The sequence below is a fragment of the Anabas testudineus genome, chromosome 14 (assembly GCF_900324465.2).
Source record: "Anabas testudineus chromosome 14, fAnaTes1.2, whole genome shotgun sequence".
Taxonomy (NCBI): Eukaryota; Metazoa; Chordata; class Actinopteri; order Anabantiformes; family Anabantidae; genus Anabas; species Anabas testudineus.
In genome coordinates, this window is record NC_046623.1 from 7650778 (window position 1) to 7672060 (window position 21283).

The 21283-nt window shown below is 40.5% G+C and overlaps 4 protein-coding genes across 10 annotated transcripts; 3 read left to right on the plus strand and 1 right to left on the minus strand.

Moving 5' to 3' along the window:
• The first annotated feature begins 831 nt into the window (after positions 1-831).
• On the plus strand, positions 832-6221 carry plp1b (proteolipid protein 1b). 2 transcript variants are annotated; one of them, XM_026370685.1, is made up of 7 exons: positions 832-963; positions 2870-3056; positions 3152-3308; positions 3550-3727; positions 3977-4050; positions 4272-4337; positions 5530-6221. In XM_026370685.1, the coding sequence occupies exons 1-7, from the start codon at positions 960-962 to the stop codon at positions 5599-5601; spliced, it is 738 nt and encodes a 245-aa protein (XP_026226470.1). In that variant the 5' UTR covers positions 832-959; the 3' UTR covers positions 5602-6221. The 2 variants fall into 2 exon arrangements, with proteins under 2 accessions (XP_026226470.1, XP_026226469.1); XM_026370684.1 differs by lacking the exon at positions 832-963 and adding an exon at positions 2241-2478.
• A 203-nt stretch (positions 6222-6424) lies between these two features.
• Positions 6425-16719, minus strand: si:dkey-125i10.3 (fibrous sheath CABYR-binding protein). Of its 5 annotated transcripts, none has more exons than XM_026370681.1 (10): positions 16619-16719; positions 15966-16003; positions 15765-15870; positions 15600-15674; positions 10914-10973; positions 10307-10774; positions 7283-9928; positions 7121-7183; positions 6890-6992; positions 6425-6780 (listed from the first exon to the last, which is right to left on the minus strand). In XM_026370681.1, the coding sequence occupies exons 2-10, from the start codon at positions 15973-15975 to the stop codon at positions 6676-6678; spliced, it is 3636 nt and encodes a 1211-aa protein (XP_026226466.1). In that variant the 5' UTR covers positions 15976-16003; positions 16619-16719; the 3' UTR covers positions 6425-6675. The 5 variants fall into 5 exon arrangements, with proteins under 5 accessions (XP_026226466.1, XP_026226467.1, XP_026226463.1 ...); XM_026370682.1 differs by having other exon boundaries at positions 7283-7776; positions 9301-10774; XM_026370678.1 differs by adding an exon at positions 16097-16156 and having other exon boundaries at positions 7283-10774; positions 16619-16674.
• On the plus strand, positions 11577-15592 carry LOC113169345. The gene is made up of 2 exons (XM_026370683.1): positions 11577-12002; positions 12317-15592. The coding sequence occupies exon 2, from the start codon at positions 12323-12325 to the stop codon at positions 13604-13606; it is 1284 nt and encodes a 427-aa protein (XP_026226468.1). The 5' UTR covers positions 11577-12002; positions 12317-12322; the 3' UTR covers positions 13607-15592.
• Positions 16720-18477: 1758 nt separating the features above from the next.
• On the plus strand, positions 18478-21046 carry cwc15 (CWC15 spliceosome associated protein homolog). 2 transcript variants are annotated; one of them, XM_026370686.1, is made up of 7 exons: positions 18478-18549; positions 19406-19547; positions 19743-19855; positions 20011-20114; positions 20199-20309; positions 20435-20565; positions 20678-21046. In XM_026370686.1, the coding sequence occupies exons 2-7, from the start codon at positions 19417-19419 to the stop codon at positions 20805-20807; spliced, it is 720 nt and encodes a 239-aa protein (XP_026226471.1). In that variant the 5' UTR covers positions 18478-18549; positions 19406-19416; the 3' UTR covers positions 20808-21046. The 2 variants fall into 2 exon arrangements, with proteins under 2 accessions (XP_026226471.1, XP_026226472.1); XM_026370687.1 differs by having other exon boundaries at positions 18486-18549; positions 19403-19547.
• The last annotated feature ends 237 nt before the right edge of the window (positions 21047-21283 follow it).

Genomic DNA, 21283 nt, shown 5'->3' on the forward strand with positions numbered 1-21283 from the left:
TTGGTGTGCCACAAAATAAACTCTGGGTTATTTATGGTAGTTAATAGCATTTTATTTAATATAATGGCACGCATATGTGTGCAGTTGTTTGTAAATAAAGCAAAAATTCCTAAAATTGTCTTCTCCAAAAAAAAAAGATAGCATGGTGATTTCTCAACACACTGACTTCATTGTACTGCACACAGCTTTGACATCAACTGGGTCAAACACGAGAGAGGGAGGGAGGGAGGGAAGCAGCTGGACCAGACCGTCAATGTCACCCTTGTTAGTCAACTTCATCAATGTCAGTCACTGGCGTTTCAATTTATTTAACTCTTTTGTCTGAGCATATACCTCTTATCTAAGTGTCTCTGAAGATGCTGCTCTGAGGACCTGCAGACAATGAACAGATCTACTGAAAGTGAATGAAATGGCATGTATCCTCCAAACAAATGTGTAATAATACATAAAAATATCTCAAATGAAAACATGCAAAAATCATTAAGTAGCAGCAATTAGAACCGAGCATATGGCATTGAAAATAGAACAGTTCTGTCTTTGTAAAATCAGTTACTTTAGATCTCCTAGTTAACAAAATGATTGATTTACATAATGACTTATGAGCACTCAACAATCTCTGTTCTTACAAAAGATTAGATATATTTGAGGATCCACAAGTATCAGTCAAAACAGCTAAACTACAGAAACTAACTAAATACCAAGGAAAAAAGTTGTTGTTTGTGTCCTGCCCACTGCCCCCAGTCCAGAACCCCTGCCTCCATAAATAATGACTGGCAGCTGAAATGGGACTTTGTGACTTTAAGATGTGTCTCTGGGAGATGTGGTCTATCTATTGTTGATGGGACAAAAGCGCGAGTCAGATTCATATAGGAGTGGCGGGGAATAACTTCTCATATCCTCATATCACAGTCACAAAGCCACCCAGCTAAACGACAATAACCCCACACTTCTTTCTGGACATGGGTGAGTGCACAGAATTTTTAATAACTCTTATCATCTATTATTAATGTGATTTGAAAATGTGAATTTCAATAACATACGAAAGTTGCCTTTAATATGTCCTTTCTGTCCTCAGACATGATGTTGCACTCGTGCACTGCAAGATTTGATGCATATTACTCTTGTGTTTTGATTTATCAAAAGAACTTTGATATGCACATATCGAATTTTGACTGACCTCTGATTTATCCTTTGCCCTCACTAATATATGAGACGGTTATTATTATTATTATTATTATTATATATTAATGATTTCAGGACCAATACTAATACATACTGGAATCAGTGTGGCAGATAGAGATGGGCAGTGACTCTCAACATGCCAAGGCCATGCCAGGTCACTGGTGTGAAAGAGGTCAGATACTCCCACATGTGTCACGGGTATATACTGTGTGAGCAGATTTGCATGAGAACTGTGGACCCAACCAATTTCTGCTGACCTTGATTTGTTTTGTTTTTTTCGCTTGAAAACAACTTGTGTGTCAACTTGGACATTTTTTTAACAACTTTGTTTTTTCGAGTTTTGATTGATTATCTTACATCGACTGTAAAATGAACTGAGCATCTTTGCACTGAATTCATATAGACACTATGATGACTCTATCACTGTACCTACTGATGCAGCACAGCTGAAGCGTGGGTGTCTGCAGGCACCATTGTTTTAGTATTTTAGTTAAAGCAGTCTTCCTGCTGTTACTATTTATATTTCAGCAGCAGTATAGCAGTAGTTATTTAACTCACACTCTATGTTCATTCCAATTAAAATCCTGTAAAATTATCAGATTTCTTACACGTTCATCAGGGCACCTAAGGATTTTACAATGTGTGGAGACAAAACTTTTGAGTGATGTTGTTGTTGTTGTGGGGATATTCAAATGGCCCCTCGCGTTCATTGTTCTTCCACCCACTCTTTGAACACTTGAACTAAGCCCCCACCAGCATGGGCACTCAGTGCCAGGGTACCAGTCTCAGCCAGCTGTAGATGGAGCATGGCCTGAGTAGTGACACTGCTAGTGGTGTTGAGATAGTCCCGGTGACCCCAATGCAACGACATACTACTGTGTGTTTGGTGGCGCACTGTGGTCTTTGTTTGTTTGACATCGCTGCCCTTTGTTCCCTCCTGATCGTGGCAAAGACAATGGATATTGTATCTGCAGCCACAGAAACAAGCTCTTTCTTCAGGGTCCTGAAGCCAGTGTTTCACTACCAGCTCTCAATGGCCTGGTGACAGCTGGGACCACTGGAGAAAGAGGGCTGGACCAGAGTTAGTAGGGGTTGAGCTGTGAGGTGCTGGTACAAGCAGAGGAGCTTCTACATACGGATGAAATCAGCACAGAGGCGTATTTTACAGTAGCAAAACCTTGCAGGCAGTATTGTACATCACTGGTTGGCACTGGGATCTTTCTTGTTGTGGAATACAGGAAAAAAAAAAACAGCAAATGTTTCCGGTCAGACAGCCTTGGCTTTGCAAAGCCTTAGGTGCTTTCCTCTATCCCATTTCTGTCAATGCATTTATTAACACTGTGGATATTTGCTACCCGCTTCAACAGCACAGCTTACACTGGAAGAAGTGCGTGAGATTGGCGTGAAGTCAGTGGTGACTGCTTTTGTTTGGACGCTTTACTGGGAGTCGCTGCTTGAACTCTTGTGTGTCCCCCGCTGTCTAATTTTGTTTTCTGTTGCTTTTTTTTTTTTTTTTTTTCTGCCTGTTGGTGGGGTTTGGTGTGTGCACATGGATTTGCAGACAAAGAGAGGCCTTTTTCGTAGATCCCCCACAGGGTGAAAGAGTTCCCCTACCTGGCGTAGATGTGTTGTGTGATTATTTGTGCGGTGTGTGCCGCCTGTGTGCTGATATATTATGCCCCCTCAGGTTGTTATGACTGCTGTGTCCGGTGCATTGGGGCAGTGCCCTACCCATCCCTCGTGGCCACCTTGTTGTGCTATGCCGGCATGGCATTATTTTGTGGCTGTGGGCATGAAGCACTGTCCCAGACCGAAGTCCTCGTTGAGACTTACTTCGCCCGCAATGTTCAGGACTATGTGGCCATGGCCTCTTTGTGAGTGGTGCTGCAATTCATTTTCACAGTTTTCTAGCCTCTCAAATGTTGCATCATCTCACAGTTTGACTGACTTCTCTTTGTGACTATCCCAGTATCAAATATTTCCAGTATGTGATCTATGGCCTGGCATCATTTTTCTTCCTCTACGGCATCCTGCTGCTGGCTGAGGGCTTCTACACCACGAGCGCCGTCAAGCAGACCTTCGGCGAATTCAGGAGCACCCAGTGTGGCCGCTGCCTCAGTCTGACGGTGAGAACACGGATGAGGGAGGAGGAGGGCGGCGGGAGTAAAGAGGGAGGATTAATAGGACATCAGGTCATTGTTAAAAGGCTGAATGCTGGTTTGTTTTAGCTCCTAACTATAGTGAAATGTTCTTTGTTTCACTGATTTCTACACAGAATGATGAATTTAAAGAGAATTCAATGACACCACATTCATCACTTGTCAAATTTCTCTGACCTTAAGCGCTACACTGCTTATTTCATTACAGTTTATCATAGTGACGTACATCTTGGCCTTCATTTGGCTGGCAGTATTCGCCTTCTCTGCTATCCCAGTGTTCTTCTTGTTCAACATGGAGCAGACCTGCCACAACATCAACATCCTGGCTGAAACAACCCCCAGCATTAATCAGCATGGCTGGATTTGCATGGACGCCAGGCAGTTTGGTGCGTCATTCTCATAATGACTGACTGCTTGTCCACTTGAGCAGAATGTTAATGTGTCCTGGATTAATCACTGGTGTCTAGATTCAAAACTCGTTGTTGAATCGGTTGTCAAATGATAACCGATTCCAAAATGTCTATACTGCCGCATCACTGATAGCCTGTGCGCAAGCAGAAACTTATATGAGTCACAACTCATCATAATTCAGCAATGGTAAGAGATACATCACTTACGTAATGTCTTCATTTAAGGTCTGCTTCCTTGGAATGCAATGCCAGGCAAGTCCTGTGGAATGACCTTGGCATCTATTTGCAAAACCAGTGAAGTGAGTAGAAGAATCCGATATTCCCTTTTAAACCTGTTCAGTATTTCATGTCAACATCTTCACATAAAAAATCAGTGTGCAGACTCAATGTAAAATGTACTCTAACTTATTAATGGATGCCTCTGTAAGTGAGCATTTGTATAATGAAATGACACAAATATGACTGATTCGGTGTTCTGAATATATACATCAAACTGTCCTGTGTTTGTTATGTCTTACAGTTCTACGTCACCTACGATTTGTACATAGCTGCATTTGCTGGTGCTGGGATCACTCTCTTAGCACTGGTGAGACATTGCTTTTTGGTCACGTTAAATATTTTAGTTTATGTTTTGAAGCTGAACCACACATAAAGAGCCTTTGTGTTGTTGGCCTGTGATAGACTAGCCACCTGTTAGGAGTATATCGTACCTCTCGCCCAACAACAGCTGGGATTGGCTCCAGCCCCCTGCAATACCCTACAGGATAAGCAATGAGGATACTGGCTGGATGAAAAGCATCGAAAAATAACTCAACATCTCTCTTACAGTTTTCAGTAGAACTATTTTCTATTGAAGAAGTAATTCCTGTGAACACTTTGGATAAACCTTTGTAATTCCATGGTTTTCTGCATTATTTGTGATAAAATGTCTTCAGTTATCTTCATCTAAGTCAAGTATTAACAAATATAATGTGCATAAAATAATAACACAAAAACAATTTGATCTTTCATGTCTCTATTGAGAACAACCATAAAAACCTCACAGCAATAGTGGAAAAAGTTTGTGAACCCTTGGAATGAATTACTGGTTGACCCCCTCTTGGTTCCTGTAGCAGTGGATCAGACCTGCAGGAGTTTTAGCCCATTCTTCCTGCAGACCTGTTTCAGCTCTGTCATATCCTTTGGACATCTCATGTGTGCATCTCTCTTCAAGTCATTCCATAGCATCTCTATTGGGTTGAGGTCTGGGCTCTGACTTGACCACTCCAAAAGGGGAATTGTGTTTTTATTCTAAGGGTTCACCTTTTTCCATCTTCCCTGTGAGGTTTTTATGGTTGACATATAAGATCAGGTTTTTATTTTCTGTGTTATTTTAGGTACATGATCTTAGATGAAGATCAGATCATGTTTTATGACAAATTCATGCAGAAAACCATTAAATTCCAAAAGGTTCACATACTTTTTCTTGCCACTGTACATTGACTGTTACTCATTTGTCATTATGAGCACCACAAACAACATTCCAGTCACCTCAGATTTGCAGTGCACCAGAAATATCCAAAACTCCCAAACTATGTCAGCTCAAATATCAAACTCTGAACAGACACAGACCAACACCACTAGCAAAATATGTTGTGATCCTTTAAAAAAAAGGCCTTTGACTTCTATAGTATATAGATAGATGTTTGCTATATAGATAGACCTGTTTGCTCATCTGTGTGAATATATAAACCTATTTTTACTGTTTTTAAAATCTGTTCTTCCTGCCTCCTTTGCAGTTTCTCTATCTGGTTGCCACCACTTACAACTATGCAGTCTTGCGGTTTCTGGGCAGAAAAGGCATCCGCTAAATCTAACATCTCCGTCCAAGTCAACCCCATCTTCTGGCTATGAGACGGACAGTCAACACGTGACATTTTTGTTGATCCTCTTGGATACACAGCAACTTGCAAAGACTTGAAACGCCTGCTAGTATTTCTTTAATCGTGGCCAATAACTGATAAATGTTTCTCATCACTGTTTTGTATGAACAACAGACAGAGAGATGAAAATAATTAAGCCCCAGCAGCCAGCGCTGGCCTTCTCCTCAAATTCTCCTCTCAGATGATTCTCTTAGCTTTGTTGTTCATTTTCCTCTCGTAGGTTGTATCTCTCGTTTTCTCCTTTTGGTGAAGCTTCACTGGTGCTGATGTTGTCAGATTGTGATGTATCACGTTTCATGAATAATAAAGAGTGATGCCAGCTCACCTCGCAATCTGTAATTGCACGCACGCCATTCGGTGTTTACTGATGCGTACATTGGTCCTGAATACAATATTGTCGCTGCCTCACTTTCAACATGTGTATCAACGTGTGTGGGAACTAAAGTAAATGAAGCTGAATGTACCAGAGCTTTATATACCATCCCGTCTCCATTTGTGCTTTCACTTACGATACAGGTACTTAGCACTCACTCATGATGCAGTTTTGCTTTGTTTAAATTTCTCAATGTGGGAGAGAAATAAATATTTGTATTCATTTTCCTGGAGGTATTTTTGTTACTGCTTAAAATAAGCTGGTGCTGTGCCACAGAGGTGCTGATGCTTCAATAACGTGCCTCCAGGTGACTCATGTTTGATGTGTAGCTGTGCTAGTGTTGTTTCTGCTCATTTAAAATTAAGGCTGATTAAACCATTTAAATCTGAGACGTTAACCTGTGACTTTATTTTGACCACATACAGTATGTTGCAATAAAATCACTTATTCTGATTGTAAAGTATTTAAACTTCTATGGCATTGAAACTTTTGTTTTAATAGGGAAACTGATTCTAAAGACAAAATACAAAGTTAATTAGAGAACAGCGGTGAGGTTCTCACCCCAAACAACACATTAATCACAGTATGCTTTGAGTCTGCTCTGATGACATGTTTGTCCCAGTTAGGCTTCAGGTCTTGAGAGCTTTTGCAAAGCATCCATTACAGTGGATCACTTGGTGATGCAGGAACATGGGGGTCAGCAAATCTCCCAGGGCCTTAGCACACACACCACACTGCAAAATATACTCAGCATTATGCAATGACAAGAGCATGTCAGTCAACGTAGATAAGACCTCAAACATAAAGTAAGAAGTGCGGCTTTCCCCAGGTGACAGAACAAACCTTAAAACATGTATCGTGGCAGGTCATCGGTGGTTCACTGATTGTAATCTTGACATTTCCATCAATTATTTGGTCACAGAATGAACAAACAGCTTTGCCATTCCTGGGGTTTTAAGAAAGTGATGAAAAAGATGAACACCTTTGTTAGTCTTTGTGTGTACACCCTGGCTTAAAGTAAGGATGTTATAAAGGCAATCCAGCTTGTGCAGTCTTTAAAATGAGACATATTACCTGGTCTTTTTCAGAGTGTGAGTCGATTGTAGCTCTTCACTGGGTTTTTGAAACTGTTCAGAGCTAAAGCACAAACAATAGCAACAATAAGACACATTTCATAATAGATGTGTATTATAAGCACACATTATGAAACTCAGTGATTCTGTTGAGCTCACTCACTTGTTTGTATGATCGGACTGGTTCAGATTTGACATCTCTGAGTGGGTTTGCTTTGGATCATTCACTGGTTTAGTAACAGCTTCAGCTGTGGGTGGCACCACATCCAATGCATCTGTCAGTTCAATGGCTCGGTCAGAGAACTTATCTTGAACAGCATCCTCAATGTTCAACTCCATCACACAATGTGCTGCACTCTCAGGCACCGGATCCATACTTTGCTTGACAAGTGTGTTTTCAACAGGCTGGACACACTCAACTACTTCTTCAGCTTTGGTCTTTACCACTGGCTCTGCTGTGGCTCCAGACTTGACTTTAGATTCTGTAGATTTGATTGCAATTTCAGCAGCAGACTGAGTGGATGAATCATTATCAGGGACTCTTTCCACAAGGTGTTGTACAACAGCCTTTTCTCCTGGTGTTGCATTAATAGCAGGGGTCTCAGCTGATGAGTCCACCACAGCCTTAGCTTCAGCTTCAACAGTTTCTGTTGCAACCTGTTTTGGAGGACAGGCCTTTGCAGGTTGTGGCATTGATTTTACTTCTGCATGGTTCAAATTTGTTGCATTTTCTGGCTCCATTACAGCTGGAGGTTCTGCTTTAGGATTTAGTTGAACTGCATTTTGAGCAGGGACTTCAGCGTGGTCTTTACTTTTCCCTGCACCAGCCGCAGCAGCAGTCTCTGCAACAGGCTCTTTCACATGAACATCAGCAGACTGAGTAGAAGATTTGGATACAGTATCAGGGACTCTTTCCACAAGGTGTTGCACAGCAGACTTTTCTCCTGGTGTTGCATTAACTACAGCAGGGGTCTCAGCTGATGAGTCCACCACAGCCTTAGCTTCAGCTTCAACAGTTTCTGTTGCAACCTGTTTTGGAGGACAGGTCTTGCAGCTCTCCTTTGCAGGTTGTGGCATTGATTTTACTTCTGCATGGTTCAAATTCTTTACATTTTCTGGCTCTGTTACAGCTGGAGGTTCTGCTATAGGATTTAGTTGGACTGCATTTTGAGCAGGGACATCAGCGTGGTCTTTACTTTTCTCTGCACCCACTGCAGCAGCAGTCTCTGCAACAGGCTCTTTCACGTTAACATCAGCAGACTGAGTAGAAGATTTGGATACAGTATCAGGGACTCTTTCCACAAGGTGTTGTACAACAGCTTTGTCTTCTGGTGTTGCATTAACTACAGCAGGGGTCTCAGCTGATGAGTCCACCACAGCCTTAGCTTCAGCTTCAACAGTTTCTGTTGCAACCTGTTTTGGAGGACAGGTCTTGCAGCTCTCCTTTGCAGGTTGTGGCATTGATTTTTCTTCTGCATGGTTCAAATTTGTTGCATTTTTTGGCTCCATTACAGCTGGAGGTTCTGCTTTAGGATTTAGTTGGACTGCATTTTGAGCAGGGACATCAGCGTGGTCTTTACTTTTCTCTGCACCCACTGCAGCAGCAGTCTCTGCAACAGACTCTTTCATGTTAACATCAGCAGACTGAGTAGAAGATTTGGATACAGTATCAGGGACTCTTTCCACAAGGTGTTGTACAACAGCTTTGTCGTCTGGTGTTGCATTAACTACAGCAGGGGTCTCAGCTGATGAGTCCACCACAGCCTTAGCTCCAGCTTCAACAGTTTCTGTTCCAACCTGTTTTGGAGGACAGGTCTTACAGCTCTCCTTTGCAGGTTGTGGCATTGATTTTACTTCTGCATGGTTCAAATTTGTTGCATTTTTTGGCTCCATTACAGCTGGAGGTTCTGCTTTAGGATTTAGTTGAACTGCATTTTGAGCAGGGACGTCAGCGTGGTCTTTACTTTTCCCTGCACCAGCCGCAGCAGCAGTCTCTGCAACAGGCTCTTTCATGTTAACATCAGCAGACTGAGTAGAAGATTTGGATACAGTATCAGGGACTCTTTCCACAAGGTGTTGTACAACAGCTTTGTCTTCTGGTGTTGCATTAACTACAGCAGGGGTCTCAGCTGATGAGTCCACCACAGCCTTAGCTTCAGCTTCAACAGTTTCTGTTGCAACCTGTTTTGGAGGACAGGTCTTGCAGCTCTCCTTTGCAGGTTGTGGCATTGATTTTACTTCTGCATGGTTCAAATTTGTTGCATTTTTTGGCTCCATTACAGCTGGAGGTTCTGCTTTAGGATTTAGTTGGACTGCATTTTGAGCAGGGACTTCAGCTTGGTCTTTACTTTTCCCTGCACCCACCGCAGCAGCAGTCTCTGCAACTGGCTCTTTCATGTTAACATCAGCAGACTGAGTAGAAGATTTGGATACAGTATCAGGGACTCTTTCCACAAGGTGTTGTACAACAGCTTTGTCTTCTGGTGTTGCATTAACTACAGCAGGGGTCTCAGCTGATGAGTCCACCACAGCCTTAGCTTCAGCTTCAACAGTTTCTGTTGCAACCTGTTTTGGAGGACAGGTCTTACAGCTCTCCTTTGCAGGTTGTGGCATTGAGTTTACTTCTGCATGGTTCAAATTTGTTGCATTTTCTGGCTCTGTTACAGCTGGAGGTTCTGCTTTAGGATTTAATTGGACTGCATTTTGAGCAGGGACTTCAGCTTGGTCTTTACTTTTCCCTGCACCCACCGCAGCAGCAGTCTCTGCAACTGGCTCTTTCATGTTAACATCAGCAGACTGAGTAGAAGATTTGGATACAGTATCAGGGACTCTTTCCACAAGGTGTTGTACAACAGCTTTGTCTTCTGGTGTTGCATTAACTACAGCAGGGGTCTCAGCTGATGAGTCCACCACAGCCTTAGCTTCAGCTTCAACAGTTTCTGTTGCAACCTGTTTTGGAGGACAGGTCTTACAGCTCTCCTTTGCAGGTTGTGGCATTGATTTTTCTTCTGCATGGTTCAAATTTGTTGCATTTTTTGGCTCCATTACAGCTGGAGGTTCTGCTTTAGGATTTAGTTGAACTGCATTTTGAGCAGGGACGTCAGCGTGGTCTTTACTTTTCCCTGCACCAGCCGCAGCAGCAGTCTCTGCAACAGGCTCTTTCATGTTAACATCAGCAGACTGAGATTTGGATACAGTATCAGGGACTCTTTCCACAAGGTGTTGTACAGCAGTCTTTTCTCCTGGTGTTGCATTAACTACAGCAGGGGTCTCAGCTGATGAGTCCACCACAGCCTTAGCTTCAGCTTCAACAGTTTCTGTTGCAACCTGTTTTGAAGGACAGGTCTTGCAGCTCTCCTTTGCAGGTTGTGGCATTGAATTTACTTCTGCATGGTTCAAATCTGTTGCATTTTCTGTCTTCTGTGGCTTCAGTTCAACTGCAACTCGAGCAGGGACTTCAGCAGGGTCTATATTCTCCCCTGTACCAGTAAGAGCAGGGGTTCCTGCAACAGGATCTTCCACATGTGCATCTTCAGAGACTTTGTCCTTATTGCATTCTACATTTGACTGGCGAAGTGGTGCTTTTTGTTGTGTCCCAGTATTTTTATCTATTTCTTCAGCAAGTGCTTTCACATTTGCCTGCTTAGCTGAAGAACTAAAACAAGAAGAAAACATAGAAAAGGAAATCATTTTTTAATCAAATTTTTAAACATGTAATAAGTGGGTTTGTAGAGGTGAATAGTTGCTTATAGTTTACACAGATCACTTTTTATTTTAATAAAAAATCAACATACCCTTTAGAGGGAGCAAACTGTGTCTTCTGTAGAGGAGAATTCTGTGGAGAAGCTGTCGATCTATTGGGTAATAATAAGAAACATAACCTTGAAGAAGAAGAACCTTGGCATCTATAACTCTAACAAAAGTGTAGCGAATTGTTGCTAATGATCTGCCCACTGCTTTCATCAGCTGTAGAATTCCTTAGTTTAAAATTGCATTCAGATCACAAAACATGTCTCTATTTTATAAACTCTGCGTTAGAAGATAAGCAAAACTAATTACACACAGACCTATGGGACACAAGCATCCTGAATAGAGTCTTGAATGTCAATATAGTGTTTTTAAAAATACAAAGAATGACATCCAGTTACATACATGAGTCAGTTTAGTCTCACTTTGCACCTCACATCTGCTCATCTATCTTGATTTGTCCTGATTTTGCAGACTGAACATTATTTTTTTACATACATACACAGGTATAGTCCTCAAAAACTTATTTCAAGATGAATTTGTTATATGTTTTGTAGGTCTTAATTAAACAAAAAAATAAAATAATGCACATTCCTTGATGTCAAAAGTTACAATGTCTAAAATAGTGTTAAATAAAAATGCGAAGTTATTTTGGAATAATATCTTTTAGTTTTTTATTTCAAAATATAAAACTTAACTGTTTTGTTTTTTCTTTCTTACTTTCTTACATTTTCATATCTAATTAAATCATCTAATTATCTAATTAAATAATAACATCCACACTTCAACCCTTATTTTGTAACGGGAACCTTGGGACTATTATTTTGAAAACACCTTCACTCTTTCCGGTTGTGTTCCGTTGTCTCTCGGCTTGTGAAGCAACATTTTCTAAGCTAGGCAGGTAAATAAACGCATGATCCTGGTAAAGAGTAGCCGCTTTATGTAACTCACAGACACGGAACAGCGACTGTAGAGGAAACACTGTTCCCTGGTTCGTGGTTTAAGTTTAGCTTAATCTCCAACACACCAGGCTTCAAGCGTACTTCACAAACTGTAACGTTACGGTGTTACAAACCAGCACAGGACGACTCATCTTCTGCCCCAATTAAACTCACTACGACGACTCTCCAGTACCAGTAAGTCATAGTGGGTGTTTTATTGGTTTCTCTTCCAGTGAGGACATGTTTGACTGTGGCAGAAAGTACACGTACAGCATGAATATAGTAGATAAACTAACGAGTGCTCCTGAAGTTAAGTTAGCTTCCGATTGGTGCGTTCAGGGTGATTTCAGGGGAAATTAGAGTCATGATATCAGGGTAGCTGTAAATCCATCGTGATCTTTTTACAACCTGCTGCAGATTTTTTTCTCTTCAGTCAATCACAGAGCATAAATGTGCTTTATTGCTCTCATATTTGTATAATGCCCCAGAATTTTCTTTTGCCACCCTAGGAAAAAATGCCGTCAAGAAATCATCTTGATAAAATCGGGAGGAAGAAGAAGAAGAAATGGACAGAGGAGGCCATGGAGCGTGCACTGATCGAGGTGAAGTCCGGGAGGTGCACGGTGAGACAGGCTGCCAAGGAGTTTGGAGTCCCTAAATCATCACTGGGGGACAGAGTGAGTGGACGGGTGACACCAGGAAGCCGCAGCGGTCCAGCTCAGCTCATAACATCTGCAGACGAGGAGCAGTTAGTGGAGTTCTCCTTATACATGTCCAAGCATGGATTCCCACTTACTAAACAGCAGCTGGTCTCCTTTGCCTCATCCATTTATAAACGGCAGCACCGGAGGGTGGCATTTTCCAAGCTGGGCCAGACCTGGTGGCTCAATTTTCGAAAACGTCAAGAAAAGAATATTACCATTCAGCCAGCGGACAGCGTTGTCCGTGGGAGGACAGTATGTGTGAGGAAGGAAGCAGTCGATCAGTTTTTCCATTTACTGAGCATCGTCATGGACACACATGGGCTTAGAGACAAGCCTCGCCAAATCTTCAACTGCAGTGAGACAGACTTTCAGCTGGGCAGGAAGAGGGTCCTTCTCCCCAAATCTGCCAGTCTGGGATGCCGGCCAGGCTCAAGAGACCACATCTCTGTCTTGGCTTGCTTTAGCGCAGCTGGAGGGGACATTCCCCCTTTTATTATTTACTCAAAGGCCTACCCAGGTGGAGTATGCTACAAGACACAAGGGCCGCCAAATGCCCTCTATGGATGGTCGGAGTCTGGGTGCGTCAACTCTGACCTCTTTAAAAAGTGGTTCCTCAAACATTTTCTCGTGCACGCTCGAAAGGAGCGTCCACTGCTGCTGATTTTTGACGGCCACAAATCGCCTGTGAACCTCGAGGTGGTGGAGGCAGCTCGTAGAGAGGACATCATCCTTCTGTGCCTTCCACCTCATTGCTCTCAAACCCTGCACCCACTCGACGCAGGTCTCTTTGTGCTGCTGAAGCAGCGTTTCGCAGAACTCGTAGGCGATGCTTGTGTCACTGATAGTCACTTTGCGGTAACCAAGAAGGAATTCTCCGGCGTATTTAAGGGGGCGTATCAGGTAACAAAGGAAGAGAAGGGTGTCAGGATTGTCATGGATGGTTTTAGGAAATGTGGCATCTACCCTCTGAACCACTTTATCATCAGCGAGGTGCCGTCACACAGCATGAGCCAAGTAGCTGGACCGTCCTTGTCCACAGCAGTGCAGGGACTGCACACAGGAGGAGACTTCACAGTGGCTGGATCCTCCTCATAGCTCAGTACTAAGACTATAGTCAGCCATCAGTACCTTTGAGGACAGAGGTACTGATTTACTCTCCTGCTTAAGTATCGTGCAGTAGCTGCCTCCCTGCAGAGTGCTGTGTTTGTCAGCTCATAAAGAATAAAATCGTGCCGTGATATTAATTACTAAACTCATTGAGTAATGTTTGAATGCTGCACAACAATATTTGTCCGAGATAAATGAGTCAAACATGTTTCAAAGAATAAAAACAGTGACTGTGAGTGTTTTTGTTTTGTTTGTATTTTTTCAAGTACTTTTCAACTGGTCTTGTGAAATATTACACAATTTCACCTTTTCAGGGCTATAGGCCTTCAAATTAAACTGCTCACAATTTATTTCTGCAGAGAAAGCCGCAGTGAAACAGGAACCTCCGGGCTCTGTGTCAGACTTTAGAAAATGTTGTTCACTACTACTACTGTTTATGACAATCAGTAAAATCTCAGACAGAACCTTTGTCATTACTGTGTCACGTGACCTCACGTTTAGATAAGTACAGTCAGTAAAATGGAAGATGTGATTGTCTATTCAATAATTAGTGACGCATGTTTGCTTGGAGGCTCATCAAGGTTGAGGTCAGCTCAGACGTGCATAATAACCGAACAACAGATTGGGCAAAACACTGTTTTTGGACAGCAGAGCTTACAGCTCAAACACTTAAAGGATGACTTGCACTTGTTTCTTCAGTACTTAACTTAACTTACAGCAATACTGCAGTGGATTTGAATTTGAATTAGACTATGGAAAGTAAACCCTGGGAGTCGTGCTCCAGGACAAAGTGCAAGAATCAAAAGCCCAAATGGTCATGGGCTACTGGTGTATTATAAATCTAACTTCAGCTCTATGGTTTTCCTTGTATTACATTAGTTTCTTCTCTCATTCAGTGTTTGTAGGGTCCAATTATAAAACTAAGAGTGCTCAAGTCTGGTGTGAGTCTTTTATTCCTGTCTTTGACAACCCCAAATGTACTTTTTACATTATACATGGAATGTACTGTCCACAGCATTAAAAAGCTATTGAAGAAAGTTGAGACGCGTCTTATGTAATTATATTCAAACGTGTAATGTTTTCTATTTTCTCAGCAGAAGGGAGTTTACTGTATGACCTCAGGGAAAAATCCACAAAGTTTTTATTCAAATATTGCAGCACAAATGTGTTTATACTCTCAATAATTCACTAGAAGAGGTTGTACTAGTTTTTTTGTGTGTATCCTATACGTGTTAAAGTCAAGTGATGTAATATCAATGCAATAGATAGAGCTGGCAGCGAGCAGGCGATTGTATTAATAATTATAATTACTGTGTAAACAGTGCATGAATGTTTCAGAACATCTTATTAAAACATAGATAACTCCGGATGTGGCTTCTTTTATATTATTCAGCACCATTCTATTGTCCAGAACAATGGGAATTGTATTTAACTAATTGTCATGATCACGAAAAGGGAAATATTAGTACAACTCAAACTGGAGATTCATATTTTAAAGTGAAAGGACAAATATCTTAGGGCATGTTCTAAGTGGAAATACAGTTAAGTTTGTATTCAGATGAATGCTTCATCAACCATGAGAACAGGTCAGTCCGCAGTGCACCATAGGTCTTTATGGATGCAGCAGAGCTGCCCCAGGGCTAATTTAATGTTTATGTATGTTAATATTACAGATGGTGATTTGTTCCTAAAGCCTGAAACATTTTATTATTCATTGACACAACAGAGTCAAAGGACAGTTAAGGTTTGATTTGCAGAACTGCCCCTATACTGATGTTCACACCAAAATGAGAATGACACATTTATTACAAGGACCTGTCTCAGACACAGATGTAAACATTATGTTTATCAGATATCACTTACTGTCAGTGTTCTTCTCTGATATTAATATTAAAATCAACTTTGACAAAATACGTTAAAGGTGTTTTTTTTACTGTACAGCTTCATATTTGCATCTAAGTATTTATTCTGTAACACTTACTCAAATTTCTTGGCTGCAGAAAAGACGTAGGACTTGTTCTTGACTATGCAGCTGGCCCCCGCAGCGCTCTCCTTCCTGCAATACAGAGGACGTTGCTGTGATTGTGTTTTTCTGACGACGCATCGCATTTGACTGAACTAAGAATTGAGAAATCGCTAATAATACCGTGGTTTGTCCTCATTATCCTGCTTAGAATTGTGGATCCAGCTACCATCATTCTTGAGAGCAGTTCGCACCCTCGTGGTTTGAAACACCTGGTCTCTGTCATCACCTACAACACACACACACACACAGGGTCTTCCTAACAAGTAAGTTCTCATGACATATTTAATTTATCAAATGAGTTATTAGTAGTGCAACCATTACCTTTTGACATGATGCTGTTTGTTTCTCAGATATTCAACCTGGTGAAATGTAAAGATGAAAAAGTTGATTAAATTTAATCTTATTATTATTATTTCTTTCCTAAACCTCCCGACAAAGAACACAGAACTCACAACACTGATATCCTGAAGTTATCTGCCTTCCGTCTCCACTTGTCATCAGTGACATCAGACCTGTTTAATGACCCAGCATTTCATACGCAACCTGTAAAACTGCATTCTACATGCAAACAACTCATCCAGAATACAAGCACATAATATGTGTGTAAATTAATGTACGTCGTGGTCATTAACACAGTTTCATGTCAAAATAAAAGCAAATCTGTAAACAATCATCCTGATGGATGTAAGTAATCCTCCATACTCAATCCTCCAAATTTACTATTCATTCCACCACCCTGTGTTTACAGTGTCGTGCCCTCTCATACTGTTCTCTTTAAGCTCCTGTTAACATTTTGACCTGCACTGCTTTAATCTTTCATAATGAATCTTCCTAGGGATGTCCCAGCACCAGTTGACAAGGTCAGAATCATTATGCAAAAGAATATGAAAGCAATCTGGACATTGTAATGAGCCTTCAGCCTGCATAATCAGCGGACATGAAATCAGAGTCCATTCGCCCTGTAAGTTTCTCACCTGTTCGAGTGTCGTCAGAGCAGAGTGCTGTCGAGCCTCTTCTGGGTCTCTGTCTCGCACAGACAGGCAGGTACACACACTTCAACCCAAGACCCCACCCTCTTTGGTTTCTGATTCCACCCTCAGTTACTTAGAAGTCCTGGGTGGGTAGGGGTGGAGGAGGGGGGGGTTGCATTTCATAACAGTTGTGAAGTGGACAGACAGGTGCCCTTATTTTTAAATTTTGTGCCTCTGACAGTGTGAAATGACGCATTCCAGAGTCTTTTTCCAGAGGAATGTGCACATTCACAGACTTAGTTTCATCCTCTTCTTAACATTTTATCGTGGTTTCATTATTGGCTTCAAAGAAAAATATTATTTCAAAACAAAACTGTTCCTGGTGGGGAGGTGCTAGGAATCAAGAGAGACCTGCTCTTAAACAACTTAGAAAGAAATCTGCTACCTTATCAGAAACTCTCAATGCCATTCATGCAAAAAGAATGAATCAGTCATAGCTGCAACTGGAAAGAATGAAATCAAAAGTAGAAGTAGGTTTTCTGAATTGCATGACGCAACTTAGGTGAGGTGAGGTGATTTTTTTTTTTTTTTATGATTCAGGTTAACTGAGCCTTTAAGTATTTTTATTTTTTTAAATATCCTAGATATAGTGGAACTTTTTGTAACACTGTAAATACCATAGTTTGCTTAGTACTTTCACCTTTTACAACAATTGCAATTGTAAAATAAGACACATTTAAAACCTTATTTTTCCTTATTGTGTGAATTTTGGGTGAACTTCTCTTATTTGTTTGTCTTTTGAATCTTTATTAACCTTTTCATGAAAATGTTATTTATAGTCTGCAGCATGGAATCAAAACACCACATTGTTTTTAATCAGTTGTCAAACTGATAATATCACAAATACTACAGAACTGACATGCTGCCAAGAAACAGCAGGAAATGGTGAAATGTTGAAATGTTGTGAAACACTGTGTACTTGTCAAAGACATTTTTTAATTTTAAATCTTTCTGTCTTCCTGATAAGGCAACTTCTTCAATTTGTTTCTGGTCTGTGCAGCATGTGTACAGTGGATGATATTAAACTTTCCTTCTGCCTCGTCTGCATCAAAATGTCTCTCTGGTTCTCGCTGAGAAAAGTCCTCCAGATCACATCATGTCACCTGAAAAAGCTGGAGTCGACCAGCTCATCTAGATATTTTGGCTCTGCCACAGTAAAAAGTCAGTTTGATATAGGGACTGCAGGGAGTCTACCTTAATTGATTAAATAATTAAATAATTTTGCCTGATTTAATTTGAGACTGTCAAATACTATTGACCATACAACAGGTAAACAATAAATGCTGCACTGTGGGTGCTTTATTTTGATTAACGTTAAACTTAGTGTTTTGTTTTAATGATTTACTGTACTCACTGTATGTGCATTATATAGCTTACACATTATATATCATTTTAATTATTATACAGCCTTGAACACATTGACAATCAGGGTTACAGTGCAGCCAACATATGACTTTAAAGGTCTAATCCTGCGTTGATCTGATAAACTGGACAAAGTAAAATAAAAACTGTCTGAACAGGCATCATCTGGTACCATTTGCCCCCTATCTTTCTCAATACAACATTACACATTATTATGAAGGCTGATTGTTGGCGTTAACCGTAAAGTAACCGATAACATTTAGAAAATGTGAGTGTCTTCTGTATCGTGATCATAGCAGCACATGCTTTTAGTTTAATCAAACTATTTTCTAAAGTAACATGTATTTACGTATCGGAACTTTTTTTTTTTTTTTTGTGGTCCTAATTATCACAGTTTTCTCATTTCCGAGTGATGTTGAATGCATCTTTTTTACACGCAGGCTTCTTCAGGATGTGACGTGTCGTGACGTTTCACGTACCGGATCTCCCTTTTGTCGTTCGGTAGCAGCTTCGTAAGTGTTATTGCTTCAACATTAATTCCTCAAATAGCCATACTTTAATAAACAGAGTTATTTGAATTAATATAGCTTGAACTCTGAAATATTGAGTGTTGAACTTTGGTAAACAGTCGGCTGGAGAGGCGCAGTAGCATTGTTTTCATGCTTTACTGTGTTGTTAAACCACGTTAGCATGCTAGCAACTGTTAGCTCACATGCTGTGTAGCTGGTGTTTTGATCTCTGTTATCTAACAGTGACTTAATTTGTTTTCTACTAGAGATTAACTTATGTGTCTTCCAACGTGGTCATACTGTTGTTATTTATCTGATCAGCTAAAACACGTAACTTACGTTAAACTTAAGTTTGCTTGTGAATGTTTTTTAATGTTAGAGGACGCAGTTTCTCTCAAAAACGCTGGTACAATCGCCACAAACTAAGGGATTATTTTGCATTGTTGTTGACAAATTGTTGTTATATTTAATTTTTTTATCTGCATAGACTGTTCCTCCAAAGTACATGGAGGTAAAGTAAAAGTACCAGACTGCTGCTTCATTATAGAGACGTAAACTTGGTACTTGTTACCTAATTACTAAGCTAAATTATTTCTTAATTGTCTCTAAAATAACAAAATACCTTTTATATAGTGGCATATTTAAAATATTTAGTCTACTAACTGGCCAAAATAAAGTAAAAACAAATCCATATTTTCCTCTAAACCTAATATTTGATTATGAAATATATTATAGGTAATTGTGTCAGGAGATGCAGATTTCTAACCTTCCCATCATGTTTGAGGGTGTTCTGAGATCTAGTTGTGTACCGTTCACAATATTACTTGGTTTATTTCATGTCATGCGTTTGCCACAGCAGAACCATCAAAGATGACTACAGCTGCAAGACCAACGTTTGAGCCAGCGAGAGGGGGGAGGGGTAAAGGCGAAGGTGATTTGAGTGCCCTGTCCAAACAGTATTCCAGTCGAGATCTTCCAGGTCACACCAAGATCAAATACAGGTCAGCAGATCAAAGCTAAATGGAGTTGAGTTTTGAGTAATCTCTGTGCTGCAATGTGCACCTGTTCAGAAAGTGCCATGCTTTATTATAAACACTACAATGCCGCTTTTATCTTGTCACTCTTAACATGTCTATAGAGTCAATGGAACATATTTGCATTGTTTATTTTTGTCAAAATGTCTTTCCAATATTCAGGCAACCTACCCAGGATGCCCCAGAGGAGGTGCGTGCCCGTGACTTCCGCAGGGAGCTGGAGGAGAGGGAGCGTGTGGCTGCACGTGAAAAAACCAGAGAGAGGGGACCAAGAGGTCGGTCTTTCTGGAATATGTGACTCAGTGTTTTTAAAATGGATTTTATTTTATGTAGTCTCTTATTTTATTTTATTTTATTTTATTTTATTTTATTTTATTTTATTTTATACAAACAACTCATTCAAATATTCAATTGATTCAAAATTTTCCAGAGCACACCACATCATCATCATCATCTTCATCATCATCTTCAAAAAGGCCCAGGCTGGACCAGATCCCGGCAGCCAACCTTGATGCTGATGACCCTCTCACTGACGTAAGTAGTTTCACTGGAAGAATTGGTGCACACTTACTATCACTCATCAAACATCCTCACCAGTTGTTCTTGGTTGTTTCTTAGGATGATGAGGACGAAGACTCTGAGGAGGAGAGCGATGACGACGACACTGCAGCTCTTCTGGCAGAACTGGAGAAGATCAAAAAGGAGCGGGCTGAAGAGCAAGAACGCAAAGTAAAGTCTCCTTTCAGATTGATATGTTTACACCTGTTGTGTGGGTTCAATAAGCAAGTTAAGACAAGGGTGAAGTAAATGTGACGTTATTTTCCTTCGTGAATTTGTTTCCATTTTAATCGCAGGAGCGTGAGCAAAAGGCAGAGGAGGAGAGGATTCGCATGGAGAATATCTTGAGTGGAAATCCGTTGATTAATTTGGCAGGACAACAGCAAAAGATGACCCAGAATCAGAACACATTTAGGGTCAAGAGGAGGTACATGACATACGCACACAAGCACAGTATGCATAATTAATCTTGTATATGTGAGGAAATTGTCTTCATTCACCACTAAACTTCATTCGTTTATTTCTTAATATCTTTCTAGGTGGGACGATGATGTTGTGTTCAAAAACTGTGCCAAAGGAGTAGACGACGCAAGGAAAGAGAAACGCTTTGTCAATGACACGCTGCGCTCTGAGTTTCACAAGAAATTTATGGAGAAATATGTAAAGTAAAGGACTTGGTGTGGGTAAATTTTATTTTTTTTGTTTTGTTTTTTAATCTCATTTTTGGTCTCTGATCTCTAGTTGCCCCATGTCTTAAGAATTGTAGATGGCTTCACATAGATTCTGTATTCATATGCTTTTGTATCTGTGCAGTCAACCGGTAAAGTGCTGTATATAAATGACTTGGTGAGTTACATCCTTTGAATAAAGCTCATGAAAAGTTAATGAAATTGTTAACTGTGATTCAACAGCTGAGTCTTTCTGTGGTATTTTTATTTCTGTTTCTTATACGTATATATAATTTCAATAAAATGTAAGACTTGAAAATGGATTATACGACTTAGAGATCAAGTAGTAATTTTTTTAATTTAATTGAGAAGGATATTAAAACGATTTAATACATTTGTTTAAATACAAACATTTATGAACTTCAGAGATAGAAAAATAATCTGAAACTTACTTCCAAAACTTGCTTTTATTTGTAA